This window comes from Lissotriton helveticus, chromosome 7 (genome assembly GCF_964261635.1).
Source record: "Lissotriton helveticus chromosome 7, aLisHel1.1, whole genome shotgun sequence".
In the NCBI taxonomy this organism is placed as follows: Eukaryota; Metazoa; Chordata; class Amphibia; order Caudata; family Salamandridae; genus Lissotriton; species Lissotriton helveticus.
Genome location: NC_136068.1, coordinates 1,737,145,490 through 1,737,161,193, shown reverse-complemented (window position 1 = coordinate 1,737,161,193; position 15,704 = coordinate 1,737,145,490). Strand labels below are relative to the sequence as shown.

Genomic DNA, 15,704 nt, shown 5'->3' with positions numbered 1-15,704 from the left:
CCTGCTTAATAATACCCTGAAGGACTCCAGGGGTCGTGCTATTCTAAATATTTATAATATATACGCACGAGGCACTAAGGGGGGAAGGCAGTCCCCAATAATAGCACTTATGGAGGGCCTCTTAAGATCAACCCCACACAAGGCTTGTACCCTGGTTGCTGGCGACATCAACTGTACATTCGAGCCCCTAGGCTCTGATGTCACCTTGGATCAGGATGAGGAGGATGCTAGGAGGGGGATTCCCGCTTTAGAAATAGCCCCCATTAAGAGGTGCACTGAGGTGGCCCTACAGGTACATTCCCTCAGTATGGAGTTCAACCTGAGGGCCCTAAACGGGAGGTCAGTGTCGGACAAGGGGGGTGCCCACACTTACAACAGGCCCAATCACACATCGAGAATTGATTACATCTTCCTCGATGTGTGCCTGTGGAACTCGGTGAGGGATATGGTTGTGGTCCCCTCAGTAGAGAGTGATCACAACTTACTGTCCCTTACTTTAGTACCCTGGTGGACAGTCGGTAGGGGAGGCTTGGCTCCCTCCTTCGCAGCAGAGTTGGGCGAGTCTCAAGTGGCACACTGTGGGAGGAGAATAAAGTGGACAAAACTCGCCCTCTCTGAGGAGAAGGTCGCAGCAATAACTCATCTCCTAGCCCTAGCACAACTTAATCTGGAGACCACTACAGGAGGGATGGGGGAGGCTTGTGGGGTTTTCAGCGACCTGACCAAGGCCCTAACCACTCTGTTTACTGCCCACCCAAGTAGACTAGGGACCAAAAAAAGGCAAATAAAAGTTAAGGGATGGTACACCCGTACATGTAGGGCGATGAAGACTAGACTGGTAGAGGCAGTCAAATCCAAATCGCTAAATAAGATCAGGGAGGCCAGAAAGGCCTATTCCAGGACCCTCCAAATTGCCAAAAAGGAATGGGAAGAAAAGTTCTGGGCGGACCTACTGGCTGCCAGTAAAAGCAAGGATGCAAGAGGATTTTGGAATCTGGTGGGGTCCCGTAAATGACCCGATGAGACCCTGAGGACATGTAATATCCCTCCCCAGAAATGGTCAAATCATTTCGAGGCCCTATATGCTCCGGTAGAAGGGCCCCTAAATGATCCAGCCTCTTTCACCATCTCGTTAGGGGACGTTAATCTTGATTTATTTACGGCACGGGAGGTAGAGGAGGTTATTAAGTGGGTAGCACCGCAGAAAGCAGCAGGCCCGGAGGGGCTTCCAGGGGATCTTTTGCGTGCATACCCATCTGACTGGGCCATTGTAATCGCTGCACTTCTAAATGATATTTTGAAGGGTGGCCCAGTTCCAGATTCATGGAGAGGAGCGGTGGTCGTCCCTATTTATAAAAAGGGTCCCAGAGATAGCCCAGGGAATTATCGGCCAATTAGCCTGATTGATTGCACGCAAAAGGTGGCAGGAAAGGCAATTCTGGGAAGGATTCTCCATTGGGTGGACGAGAACAGAGTGCTATCTGATTTCCAGGCCGGTTTCCGTTCTGGAACGGGCACCATTGAGCAGGTCTTCAGGTTAGCACTCTTAAACTGGAAGGTCGTGGAACTAGGCAAGGGCAGTCTTTACTTGGCCTTTATTGACCTGAAGACTGCCTTTGACCTGGTCCCTAGGGAGGAACTTTGGAGGGTACTTCATGGTATGGGGCTCCCCCCCTACATTCTGTCCCTTCTCATTAAATTTCATACTAGCAACTATGCCCAGGTCCGTTGGGGGAAAAATGGGGAAACAACGGACAGGATCTCGGTCTGCAGGGGTGTCAGACAGGGTTGCGTGTTAGCTCCCACACTCTTTTCGCTTTACGTTAACGGTGTGGTTGAGCATCTGCAACAAGAACCAGCGGACGCACCTTGTCTGGGGGGAGTGCGGATCCCCACGCTGCTGTTTGCAGATGATACTCTGCTCATTTCAAAGACCCCTAAGGGACTACAGAAACTATTAACCCGCTTCCAGGACTTTTACCTATCTAGAGGTCTGGTAATCAATGTGGACAAAACTAAATATCTGATTTTGCACCCTCCAAGGAAACTAGGACGCCCGCCTGTTTTGAACACCGTCCCCTTGGAGAAAGTTTCCGAATTTGATTACCTGGGGTTGCGCATAACTGACAACATGAATTGGCCCTCCCACATTGACAAGATGGTCCTGAACCACAAAAAGGTAGGGGGTGCTCTGCTTAGGGAATTTCGAGCATCACCTAAGCACTTTGTGAAACCTGCTATCGATATTTACAAGGCCAGAGGCGTAACCTCAGCATTATACGGGGCCGAGCTGTGGGGCCACTGTAACCTAGAGTCCCTATCTAAGGCTGAGAATAAGTTTCTGAAGGACCTCCTAGCCCTCCCCTCGAGCACCCCGACAGTCCCGGTGCTCTTGGATGTGGGCTGCAAGAGCATCAAAGATCAGGCTCGCCTTCGACCATTGCTGCTTTGGTCCCGTATATGGAGAGTCCCGGAGCTAAAATCTTATGCCGAGGGTTTGGCAGAGGTAATGAGCATGGGAGGCTGGGCCAAGATTAAGTGGCTGAGGGACACCAAAAATCTCTTGGGAGAACTGGGCCTGGGGGACTGTTGGACCACGAAATCTGCTCCACCAAAGGCTGACCTCAAAAAACTTTATTGGGACTGGGTCTCTGGTAAACTCATCAGGAACCAAAACCACTGTAACACGACTGCAGCATTCTTGGAAATAAAGGATGTAGTAGCCTACGAACCCTACCTGGACTTAATCACCTTGCCAGTTGATAGGGCCCTGTACTTCAAGCTTAGGGTAGGTACCCTCCCGATCGGGGCCTTTGTCTCAAAATGGAAATCCGGCGTCCATCTATCACCCCTCTGTGCCTCTTGTCAATCTAGGCCAGAAACTGTAGCTCATATTTTTTTTGAGTGCCCGGACTATATTAATCCTAGGCGGTATTGGCTTAAACCTCTTTTTAGACGCTTGGCAACACGTAGGCATCTGGTTGCACTACGTATTTTACTGACTGATACAGCTCCTTCAATTGTTTGCGGTGTTTCCAAGTTTTTAAAATGCTCATGGTTGATTCGCTGCAAGAGATTGTCAATTTCAATTTAATTCACTTTTTAGTTAATTTATTTAGGGTTATATCCTATTTTACTGTCTTATTACTCTGATGCTGACACATATATTACTGTTTCGAAATGCTGTTTTTTATATGTATGTGTGCTTATAAGATATCTTGCATATCGAATAAAGCTTTCAACCAACCAACCAAGGTAGTACGTTTAGGATTTTGTCTTAAGTTAGTTCTGTGAATCGGGCCCTCCTGTGCACATGAAATGACATGTTCTCCCTGGAATGCAGAGTTGGCGAATTCCACAAACTCCACTGGCGGAGCAGAATTTTACGTCCAGGTGTTGAAAAAGCCAATTGTTACAGGGAAATTATTGTTAGGAAATTGAAATGAAAAAACCTTAGAAAATCCCTAAAAATTCCAAGGGGTATATTTACAAAAAAATGGCGCAGCACTGCAAGCAATTTAGATGCGCCGCACTGCGTCATTTAAAAAACAAAAGAAAACGGCACACCTCTGTGTTTTCACTTTCGCCTGTGCTTAAAAAGTTGCCTAGCGCCAACACAGACATCCTTGTGCCATGGTGCAAGGGTGCCTGCATTGCAGGAGGAATATTTATGTACAGGAAGGGACACAGTATCACCCCTCATCAGCAGGGCCTGCTTCAATCCAGTGGTACAGCAAGCAAGGGACCCACGTCTGGGCATACCCATGGCTACTTAGGGCGAACATCATAGACTAAACAAGATGGTGGACAGAGTGCTGAAACTTTTCAACCACTCGCTCCTATTCAAGAGATCTGGGTTTAATCCATCATTCTTTTGCTCACTAGGCTACTCCAGTTTGGACCCAGCCATAAGCAAATCCTTATGGGAACAGTCCAGCTCGAACTGCCTGACCTGGCAGTTCGGGCTGGACTGTCCCTATGGGGAGCAGGCTCAAGATTGATTTGCATATGGGTGGGTTTAAACTGTAATGCATGGGGAGAAAAATTATGGATTCCGGCCCAGATCTCTGTATTGGGGTGAATGTTTGACATTGTTCAGGATTTTGTCCATCAATTGTTCTTTTTGTATTTGTCACCCCGAGTGAACGGATATGCCCAGATGTGGGTCCCATGTTCTCCATGCCACTGGAGTCAAGCTAGCCTGGCTGATGAGGAGTGATACCCCAAAAAGTTAAGGAGAAAGTAGATTTCAGTAGATCAAAGCAGCAGGCTGTGTCCAAGAAGGAGTTGTAGTGGCCTGGGCTCACATGACGAAGTCTAGGTTAAGCTGTTGACAATAGCAGGGAAAAGATCAGAGCAGGAGGAGCCGGATTTCCAGGTCAAAATGGTTGTTGTGGTCGATTGGGAACTGGTCGCCGTCAAACCGGTTGAAGATTTTTACTTTTGGATGTAAACAGTCTTTTGAAAGTTGAAAACCTCCAGTGGGATGAAGCTTCAGGCTGTAGCTGAAGAGGACTCCACGAGGACGGATAGCATTGTTGAGAGATCCCACTGACCATAATTTCCCACTGAATAGAAGAACGTAGCAGGAGCGGCTGCAAAGACAGGCTGACTGGTGATGCACCATGGGCAGATTAGCTGGCATGTAGGCTCCCGGCCTTCCGTCATTTCTCAGGATGGTTTTTGGTGAAAATCTTTCTAAGTTTAAATTTTTTAGGGTTTGACAGGAGCAGCACCTTTAACATCACTTCCAAAAGTTCAGGAATTGAAGGCACCACTTGGGGGCTAGGAGTCGCTCCATCTGAGGCCAGGTGCAGGGTTCAACATCAATGTAGTTCATTTTGTCCCTTTTGCTCACAGAGGAGGGCAGCCAACTAGCTCTTGGAGTCACTTGTGTTGGTCCTGGGTTCAATGAGATGATCCAATTCTCCTTCAAGCAGCAAGGTAGGCCTTTAGCAGCAGGGAAGTAGTCGGGTAGCAACAGCACAATCCTCAAGGGGTTCAGGATATCTCTTACAGGACCAGTAGTGTACTGTAAAGGTGTCCGGAGGGTCCAGTATTTATATCTGATACCACTCTTTGAAGTGGGTGGACTCCCTATACCACCCCCACATCTGGTTCTGTTAAGGTCTCTCCTTCCCCTGCCAAGGCTCCAAGACTTTTGGGGTAACAAAAGACTAGTTTCTGGTTCTTTTGTGTGTGCTGGAGGTAAGCCCTTTGAAGTGTAAGTGGGACAGGGAACAGCTCCACCCCCAGCCATGGATGGATGGTCCCTCCTGCCAACACCTAGTCCCATTTTAGCTCACTGTCTGGGAGTAATACACAGCTGAAGAGCAAATCGATTCATAGTCATGTGACCCAGGAAACTGGTAGCAGGCACCAAATGGTTACGAGAAGAAAATTTCAACTTTATAAACGCGGCATTTTAGAATTGTGATTTAGAATCTGCTTTTACAATTAAAGAGGATTTTAAATTACAATTTGAGTGTAAACATGATATCTCTACCTGCTTGCAATCCAAAGCTATCACTTAATAAATGTAATAGGATAACCTAGCGTTGCCCAATGGAAGAGATAGGTCTTACAGTAGTGATTGCTGTGCATTGTTACCTGTGTGTATGCACCAGCCGCCATCTTGTAATGGGTTCTCGTTAACTAATAACATATCCTAAAATTGCCAGACATGCGTGAGCAAGTCACGATGCTTGTATGTGTGCAAATGACAAAATAAAAATTGTTAGCGAAGCTACTAGGTCAGCCTTTTTAAAAAAAAGGGTCTATTGGCCTTACCAATGCTTGTTTCCACATGGGCAAGGCGGTGCAAGGAAATGACATTACCCAATGTGTATTATTCTTTCTAACAAAGCCACATATTAGAAAAGACACTGGCTTAGGTCACTGGTTTTGGATTTCTGAGGACTAGATGTTAGTCAACAAGTGACTGTGGCTATGCTAGCCCTGAACATTTATTACTTGCATGAAGAATCCAGGGCGCCGTTCCTGGAGAATGACTGCTGGATTTCAATGTACTTCTTGGATTAGATTTTATGAATGGTACGTATTGGCTTTGCTAGATTAACTAGATTAATTCACATCAAAATGGTTATTCCTTATGTATGTATACTTAAAAGATTTATTTGAAGTTACAAGACATTTCCTTAGAAGAGTTAAACAAATGGCTTTCCTTGCATGAATTACCCTCATATCTTAGACCAGGGGGCTTATTTATGAGCCCTTGCGTCACTTTTACGCCGCTGGTGCGTCACTTTTTTTGAAGCACCAGTGGAATAAAAATGTGCCTTGTTGCACCATATTTACAAAGTGACGTATCTACCTAGATGCGTCACTTTGTAAACCCCTGCGCTACATTATACCTGCCCCAGGTATAATGTATGCAAGGGGGGCGTTTTGACGCAGGAAAGAGTCATAGAAGTGACGCAGTGAAATCTCTAAGATTTCACTGCGCCATTTCTTGGATGCTAATGCGTCCAAATCTTGGCGTAAGACTGACACAGGCACTAACAACATGGGACTTGCCCATGTGAAAGTACACATTGTTGGAGTTGCGTCACTTTTTGCGACACTCCAGCAATGCGTCACTTTTGCGCCTACAGATACGTCAGACATACTGACGTATCTGTAACTCCTTGCGACATTATGCGTCATACTGTAAATATGACGCATCGTTAGTGTCGCAGGGAGAGCGCAGTGAAAAGTGACGCATCGCTGTTTTCATTCAGCGATGCGTCACTTTTCATAAATGAGGCCCCAGGTGTTTGTCTGCTGCTAAAACATTGAAGTAGCCCTTTGGAGGAGTTGATGTGTGGTTGGCATAAGAGAAAGACGTGCCCATGAGGCAAAATAGGAGCTTTTCCACCTGGCTTCTACCTCAGAAAGGCCGAGAGGACTGGGGTAGAGTCAGTCACATGTTTTACTCTGTCGTCCCACACCAGTCCATCTGATGTCCTAACCTTTCGAGAAATCTCAAGATAAACAACACAACAGCTAATGATACCTTCCCAGTACCTCACACACTCTGGGATGAAGAAACGTTTATACGTTTCTTTCAAACTAGAAGTTATCATGACAAAAACCTTCTTTAACATATGCGGGTACCTTTGGGCCCTTCCTTCTATTTTTCACACATGCGATCGTTCTGAAAATCTAATGTTATGGGGCGATAGAGCTTTAAGTAAAAATAATTCCTAGGCAACTGAATACCTGTCTGGAGTCAGGTGTAACACATACAAAATGATAAACAGAACCTCAGTGTAATGACAAACAAGGAAGGTTAAAAAGATTTTTTCATTTTATTCTTGCATATAAAAGTGATAAAACAATATCAATGTCACATACATATCATGGACTGACAAGACATAAAAAATATTTCGTCAAAGCATAGAAAAACAATAATAACAACATCAAATAGTAAAATATTACTAGGGTTTCGGAAAATGAAGTAGATGAGATGACAATCTCTACGTGCGTTTCGGCGTAACATACGCCTTCTTCAGGAGAACCGCTTGAATTTCTATATGTAAGAAAAATATACACATAAATTGACATAATATATATGACAATAAAGTACACTGAGGCTGTTAAAGGATAACGCAAGGTGCATGCAGGGTAAGGAATATGCTGTGGTGCTACATCAAAAACCACTCAAGGAAAAATAAACTAGAGGGAAGGTAGAGATTATGCTGTGGTGTTACATCAGAAACCACTCCAGAAAAGATAAACTTGAGGGAAGTAAGCTCAAAATTTAAATAGAAGAATTGATAGAACCCAATATGTCAAGGAAACTAGACAAGAGGTACAAGATAGACCCTCAGGATGAATGAATGAATGTGGGATTTCTATAGCGCATGGCTGCCCGGGAGCGTCCCAGCGCTGAGATTGCATTAACCACTGGTGGTGGAAGCAGGGGAGGAAAGGGGGGTTATTGCTGGAAAAGATGGGTCTTGAGTAGCTTCCGGAATTTCATGTGGTTAGGTTCGACACGTAGTTGGATTGGCAGAGCGTTCCACAGAGTTGCAGCTGTAACTGAGAAGCGACGTCCTCCAGTGCGGGCCTTTTTGACTCTGTGGACGGTAGCCAGATTACCTTGGGCAGAGCGCAGGGACCTGTTGGGTTTATATGGGAAGAGCATGGTCTTCAGCATCGGGGGCCCTTGATTTTGCATGGCTCTGTGTGTTATGCATAAGGCCTTGAATTTGACCCTTTCTCGGATCGGAAGCCAATGTAGTGCCTTTAGGGCAGGTTTGGCTGATGCTCTGCGGGAGGTTCCTGTTAGAATTCTTGCAGCTGCATTTTGTGTTCTCTGGAGAACATTGATCGTGGATTCGGGGGCAGCCAAGAAGAGAGCGTTACTATAGTCTAATCTTGATAAGATTAGACCTTGGATGAGGATTTTTTGTGATTGTGCGGGAAGTAGTGGGAGAATCTTCCTAGTTGAACGGAGTAAGCCCACACAGGTACCAGCTGTTTTTTTTGCCTGCGTTTTAAAAGACAGGTCCTGTTCCATCCAGAAGCCTAGACTTTTAAGTTCAGTCTTGGGTTGCGGGAGGGGTCCTAGGCATGATGGCCACATAGCAGTGGGGAGGGGTGATATTTGATGTCCCAGCAGCATGAGCTCGGTTTTAGAGCCGTTAAGTTTAAGCCTTGAGTTAGACATCCAGGCATGGATTCCTTCTAGGCAGTCATGGAGGTTTTTGAGTTTGTCCTCTTCTAGTGAAAATGACACAACCATTTGGGTGTCGTCAGCGTATGTGACGGCTTTTATCCCAAAGGGAGTAACCACATCCTCAAGGGGGGCCATGTATGTGTTGAAGAGTGTAGGGCTCAATGAAGAGCCCTGGGGAACCCCACACTGGAGGGGGAAAAGGTCCGATCTCACGTTCCCTTCACAGACCTGAAAGGTTCTGTCCCTAAGGAAGGAGGAGAGCCAACAAAGTGCCGTGTCCCTCACTCCCAAGCTAAATAGACGCTGGATCAGTATCTTATGGTCCACCGTGTCAAATGCAGCGCTTAGATCCAGGAGGATCAGTAAAACCGATCCTCCTGAATCCAAGATGCATCTGGCTTCCTCGACCACTTTCAGAAGGGCTGTCTCGGTCCCCTGACCTCGACGGAAGCCTGTTTGCGAGGGGCGTAGGAGATTGTTGGTTTCAAGGTAAGCCGACAATTGCTGGTTGACCACCTTCTCTGCGATCTTACTCAAGCCTGGTAAGAGAGAGATTGGGCGAAGGTTGGACAGATCTGAAGGGTCATGGCCTGGTTTTTTCTGTAAAGCTTTGACTATAGCATGTTTCCAATTGGGGGGGACCACTCCTTGGCTAAGAGAGACATTAATAAGGTTGGTGGCCAGGTGTGAGATGGTAGGTCCGACTTGTTTGAGGATACGGATGGGAGCTGGATCATTAGGAGAGCCACTTTTCATGTCTGAGAGAGCTTTCAAAAAGTCTTCATTGGACAGCTGATTGAAACTATCCAGAGTCGGGCTGACAGTGGAGGGTAATAAGGCAACAGGAAGGTTGTTATCAGCTATAGGTGGGAGGGATTGCAGAATATTAGTAATTTTGTTTTGGAAAAAGGAGGCTACTTGGTTGCATCTGGCAACTGTGGGTTGCTGAATTGAGGGGGAATTGGGAATTTTAAGAAGCTCTTTGACTATTTTATAAGTCTCTCGGGACGAGTTGGATGCAGCTTTAATTTTTTCATCAAAGAAGGAAGCTTGGGCTGATTTTCAAGCTAATTTATAAGTTCTCATTGCTTTTTTGTATTCTTCCTTGATGAGCGGGTCCCATTTTTTCCTCCATTTCCGCTCTTGGATTTTACAAATTTTTCTTAGATTCCTAAGTTCTTGCGAGTACCAAGGGGATTTAAAGATCTTACTTTTTTTCTTTAGGTTTTTATTGGGGGCGACTACATCCAAAGTGGAGGTGAGCCATCTAGTGAAATTATCATCTGCTTTAACAGGGTCGGGGTCGCGGAAGGGGCGGAGAGTGTTAACTCCCGGGTCCAGCGCTCAAATGATAGTCTGGACCATATTCTATCATGTTCTCGGGAAATTGTAGTGTGGGGAGTATTTAAAGTGGTTTGCCAAGTGATTGAGATGAGGTAGTGATCGGACCATGGAAGAGGGAGTGAGGGTTGGACTTCAATTTTGGACAGGTTGGCGAAGAGAGGGTCTAAAAGGTGCCCCTTGGTATGAGTTGCCTCTGAGTTTAGTAAGTGAAGGTCAAGAGCCTTTAGTTCTGATGTGAGGTCCCCTTCAATTTTGTCTGTACTGTCCTCGAAGTGTAGATTTAAATCTCCAAGCAAGATAAAATTGAAGGTCGAGGTGCAGGAGGAAATTGTGGATTCTAGTAATGAACCGACAAAATTTCCTAGACTGCCGGGTGGTCGGTATATAAGAATACCTGAAAGGGATTTGTTGGGAGTTATTTGAATGGAGAAGTGGGTGCTTTCGCAGTCCTCAATTCCTCCTTTTTGTAGCCTGCATATAAAGGTGTTTCTGTGTACAATCGCTAAACCACCTCCTTTTCCCTTCATTCTGTTCTGATACTGTATAAGGTGGTCAAGGGGTAGCATGTTGACAATGTCAGCTCCAGAATGAGATGTCAACCAAGTTTCTGTGAGGAAGAGTATATCTAATTTTAAGTCTTGGATCAGTAAATTGATCTCTAGTGCATGTTTTGAAGCCGATCTACAGTTCAGCAGAGCGAGGCTAACAAGGTCGGGTGAGTGGCGATTAGTTATCCATGGAGACTCACCCTGAGGCGAGGGTGGAGGAATGGGAGTGGGAATTGAGACGGCCGTGCAGAATTGTAGAAGGTAGTCACGTGAATGTCTGATTCGGTGACTGTGAGAAACGGGCATAGTGGGTGGCCCAGTGCCCGGCCTTGCCCGGACGGGGCCAGACGGGCTTGACTCTGGCGCGCCCGCTGCGCCCTCCCGCTGCGCGGACGGGAGGAGGATTCCATTTTATAGCAGTTGGGCCCAAATCGCCCAGCCACTAGAGCGCTGTCCAGGCCCCGTTCCAAGATGGCGGCTGTGGATTCTTGCCTCGAGGGGGATTGTTTAGGAGACCGGGAGCCTTGAGAATAGCTTTGTGACTTGTATTTGAATCTACAGTGAAAGCGGCTCAGTGTGGTCGTCAGGGGCAGATTACACAGAGTTTACACCTCAAACACGATAAAAGCAATAATGACGATTTTTTTAAAAAGCGCTATGCTATTATAAAATGCAGTGCTTAAAAAAACAATTATTCTGTTTCTGGTGGGCTAACCTCCCGGCTTCCGCCTCAGGAGTATTATGCAATCAATCTGTGGAGTTGCAGTGATAGGCTCTTTTATAACAGTTGGGCCCAAATCGCCCAGCCACTAGAGCGCTGTCTAGATGAAAGTGTTGAAATGAGCAAGAAGAAAGCAATGTGAAAAAAACCCAAATAGTATCACGTGGTTGAGGCAAAGAAAATAGTGACCTGAATACGTGAAATGAAGTGCTCCTATATTAAACAATTATGGGGCCTTACCTACAAGTTTGTGTAGTGTAAGACACCACAAGGAGCTGGACACCGTACTTTGAATGATAAAAGCAGCTGTTAAATGAAATGAACAAAATAAATTTAAGTCAACCTATTCAAGGAAGCATCTAGATAAGGAGAGAGTATGGGCAGTAGCTGATTACCTATCGGTAGCATTGAGGGTGCGTGGTCGAGGATAAACGACAACGCAACACGCTTGTCTCAGAACTGCAGCAAGAATAATCTAAAAAATTATATATGATACAGTCAAATATATAGCCATGGAAAAATTAACTGCATTATATAAAGAAGGTCGTGTGAATGAAACAACCTGATTGTGTTCAGCACAACAACCAGGAAGAAAGGTGGACCGCCAAAGATAGGTGGCTCGGACTGTCCAGATGGGGAACTTTAAAAGCCGTCTAAGGAAACAGATCAGGCTGAAATACATAAACAGTGTGGAATGTGATAAATAAACTCATCTTGTTAACACCAGGTGATGCTACCCTTCTCGAGCTGTGACTCCACTATCCATAAACAATTACCTGGGCTGGAAAGGTACAGTAGAGGTCCCAAGTCCTGGATAGACTGTAGGGTGTCTATGGGGCATATTATCAACAACTAGCGATATTTATCACTAAATGAGCTTAGCGATATTTAATTTATCACCACGCATCGCCGGATTCTATTGCAGAGATAACGAGCTATTAGCAACGTTTATCTCAAATGCGATAAAATTTCCGGCGATAGCGGCGAAATGCGTGAATATCGCTGGAAATCCATATTCAGGCATTAGCGCCAATGGGGACTTAGCCAGAATATCCACCTCCCATTGGATATAATGGCTAAGAAGTGGTCTGAGCAGGCGTTAGGTTTTGGCGATATTCGCGCTTAGCGTGAATTTTTTAATCGCTTCGCCTGCCTTGCTAATAGGCGATAGCTATGTTAGCGACTGATTTCGGTCGCTAACAGGTTGGGTACGTCCACTTTGCATGTCATTAGCGATAAATATCGCTGACATGAAAAGCGGGCCCCGAACCGCTTGCTATTGCCTAAAAGCTGTCGCTAACTGCTGTTAGCGACAGCTTGCTAATAGGGCGAAAGAAATATCTCCGCTTTCGCTGGAAAAAGTCCCGCTAAAGCAGCGATATGGCCCTTGATAATATGCCCCTAAGTTTTACAGGGGACGTCAAAAGGCGTCCACGAATGGTGATCTGCAACAAACAAAAAAAACACCAAAACTGTATTGTAAAAACATATACAAATTGGTGTGAAGATAAGGGTTTAAATGATAAATTGGACGATAGAGCATCTTTTATAATTTTATAATTTTATTTTTTTATTATTATTATGTGCAGTTTATCTGAATGTGACCCGAGCCTTCCTCATCATCGCCCTTGTCTTCCTGGTGCTGGCTGTGAGCACGCAGATCTCTGTAATCAAGGGTCAGAACTCACTAGGGAAAATGAACATGCAGAAGCAGGCGGGGTCCTGGTCCCTCAATGCAGGTGGAGTATGAAATATATACCTTTATCGTTATTGTATGATAATATTATGCTAGTAACAATAATAGAGTGCACACAAAAAGGAGTCTCCAGGTGGAGTGAACCCAGGATGATGTGGCGATAGTTGGCAGATCCTTGTTGGAGAGTGCCCCAGCAGACTGGATCCAGAAGGCTTATCCGCCAATATTTAAAGGAGGGCTGGATAAGAAGGTTCCCACATACATGCCGCAGTGTGTATTTGTGAAGCCTTTGTCGTGTAAACATAACAAGCATTGCAAAGTCAGTATGTCTTGCTTATCAATGAAAGCTTTTCAGTCATTGGTGGAGAAGTGTGGCTTACTGGTTAGAGGTGGCAGACCCGGATGCAGAGGTCTGGCCCAGGACCAGGGTTCAATTCCCAACGAGGCAGGGTATCAGGCTCAATGTCCGCGGACTCAACAATTCTCGCATTGGTGCCTACTCTAATCATGGGTCGCACTCTGCAACTCTGGGCAATAGCTTGCGTAATCTCCACAACGGCCCCGGTGGCGCTGGGATGCCTGGTTCCACCTTGGGGGTGCCCAGTATGGGGCATCTCACAGGGAAAACCAGGAAGGGTTCCACAGCGGTATACAGCGCCAGGATGCCCTGGGTAGTGCGCTTTACAAGTAAACCCACATTTACATTTACATTTACGGACCTTTATCTTTACCCTTCCAGACCTGCATGTTTCATTCTGGACTCGTTTTTTGAGCATATTTGCAGATGCAGCATTGTTAGGGTCAGCAGACTACTACAATAACTCCTCCTAAACAACAGAGCCTTGTAGTATTTTGTTCCTGGGCCTCCTTGTCCATCTCCTTGCTTTTCCTGTGCTGTCAGTCCCCCATACTGTCCTACTAATGTGTTCCTCCCCTAATCTGAGGCTCTGCTATCAGTGCATTATATCACAGTGCTATATTGCTGCATTCTCAGCAAGGCGCTATGTCATTAACCTTCTCCCTTGCTTTTGATTCAAATGCAGGGACCCAAACCTGGCTCCCCTCCTGCAAATACGCCATGACACGCTGCACCATTGTTGTAGGAATGTGTTGTGTATGGCACCACTACCACCCACAGTCTGACAAATATCACTCCCTTTCGGTAACGCAGGAAGCAGACACACGTTGCAGAGTGCACTTTCAGTGCTTAGAATGGACTAAAGAAGTCACGCCTCTTTTACACAAACCCTGAAACGTCTTTGGTTGAATACTGAACATTTGCATATAATGGACCATGGGTTGGAACAGATGACTGTGAGTTTCTTTAAAGTCACCACCGTGTACTGATATGATTTTTGGTTGTTTATTTATTTTCTGTGTTATTATGGAGGTGAAGCTGATACGATCTCAATAAGTGTAACCTGAAAAGAAAATAGAAAATACAAATAAGGGTTCCATCACCTCTTCTACATTTATCTAATAGATAGTATGATAAGACTATAATCCCTGGGACTGATGGTGATTGTCAGGTGTGTGCTATTTTCCTCAGATTTAATTGGCAGAGATCTCTGCCCATGTGATTTAGAACTATATTTGGCCAATTTACACCTAGAAATGCCAGTAGTCCTGCTAGCCATAACTCCATAGTCATATTTATTCTAACCACGTTTTATACGAGAGTCGGGCATGTGGGTCAACTAATATGCATTCATGTCCCCTTCTCTTTGAATTCAGTCTAGGCAGAGGTTTAGGCCAAGGCATGTGTATACATCTACATGTGCAAAAGTCCCCTTAGATAGAGTTACCCGTTTCAACTGCTTCCACAGACTTCTTCCCATTAAATAACCTGCGGATGTAATACCTGGAAGTGTCTTCAAGATGCACATCAGTTACAGACATAGCCCACAATGCTCTGACACCTCAGTAGCATGGATGAGAAACATAGCCAAACCATGTCACTATGTGGAGGAAAACATGGTGGCCATCTTGTGGCTTCTATGCTCATCTCCAAGGATCTATGTGTAAATCTACATTTATCTTCAACATATTTAAACCAATTATATTGCTGTAAAAATACATTGCTTTATAGGAGAGCCCAGCACTGGTGGATGTCTCTACTTCTATTAGTCCAGTAAAATTATTTCTAAAAAGGGCTACCCTAGAACTAATTGCAATATAATTTCTGTGAGTGGATTGTTATTGAAATTTTTCCGTAGAAAACGATGGTGAAAAGTCTACCACTCTATCATGACGTGTTAATCCAATATGGGGAATTTTTCCAAATGGCTGCCCATTATTTGAGATAAAGGGTATAACTGTTTATATGCCCATGTGTGGTATCATTTTATATGTTTTTAGGGACGGCAAAGTCAGAAATAACATCAAAAATTGTTACTGATGACTACAACATCAAATTGGGATTAATACAATAAACAACGATAATTATATGTTAATATGCCAAAAATAGTTTTGACATTATTTTATTTTTTATTTTTATTAGAGGTTTCAACAGAGCAGCATACAGTACTTTTCATCGCTGGTAATGCACGTCTCATACAATGAAGATATGCATAAATTAGGTGTATACAATTGCTGCGATAAGCCTCTCAATAAGTATGCAAACAAATATATTAAGCACAGTAAACCTCCCAACTCCCCCCTTCCCCCTCCCCTCCAAGAAAACATCCGTCAGGCGCTTAAAAATAACAGCTT

General features: G+C 45.0%; 1 protein-coding gene across 1 annotated transcript in view; it reads left to right on the top strand.

The window, feature by feature from the left end:
- Positions 1 to 15,704, top strand: part of LOC144770719 (lens fiber membrane intrinsic protein-like) — a 177,575-nt gene that overhangs the window by 89,482 nt on the left and 72,389 nt on the right. Inside the window, exon 3 of the mRNA XM_078655451.1 lies at positions 12,886 to 13,035. Coding sequence (XP_078511577.1) covers positions 12,886 to 13,035 — 150 coding nt within the window. The remainder of the gene's footprint in view (positions 1 to 12,885; positions 13,036 to 15,704) is intronic.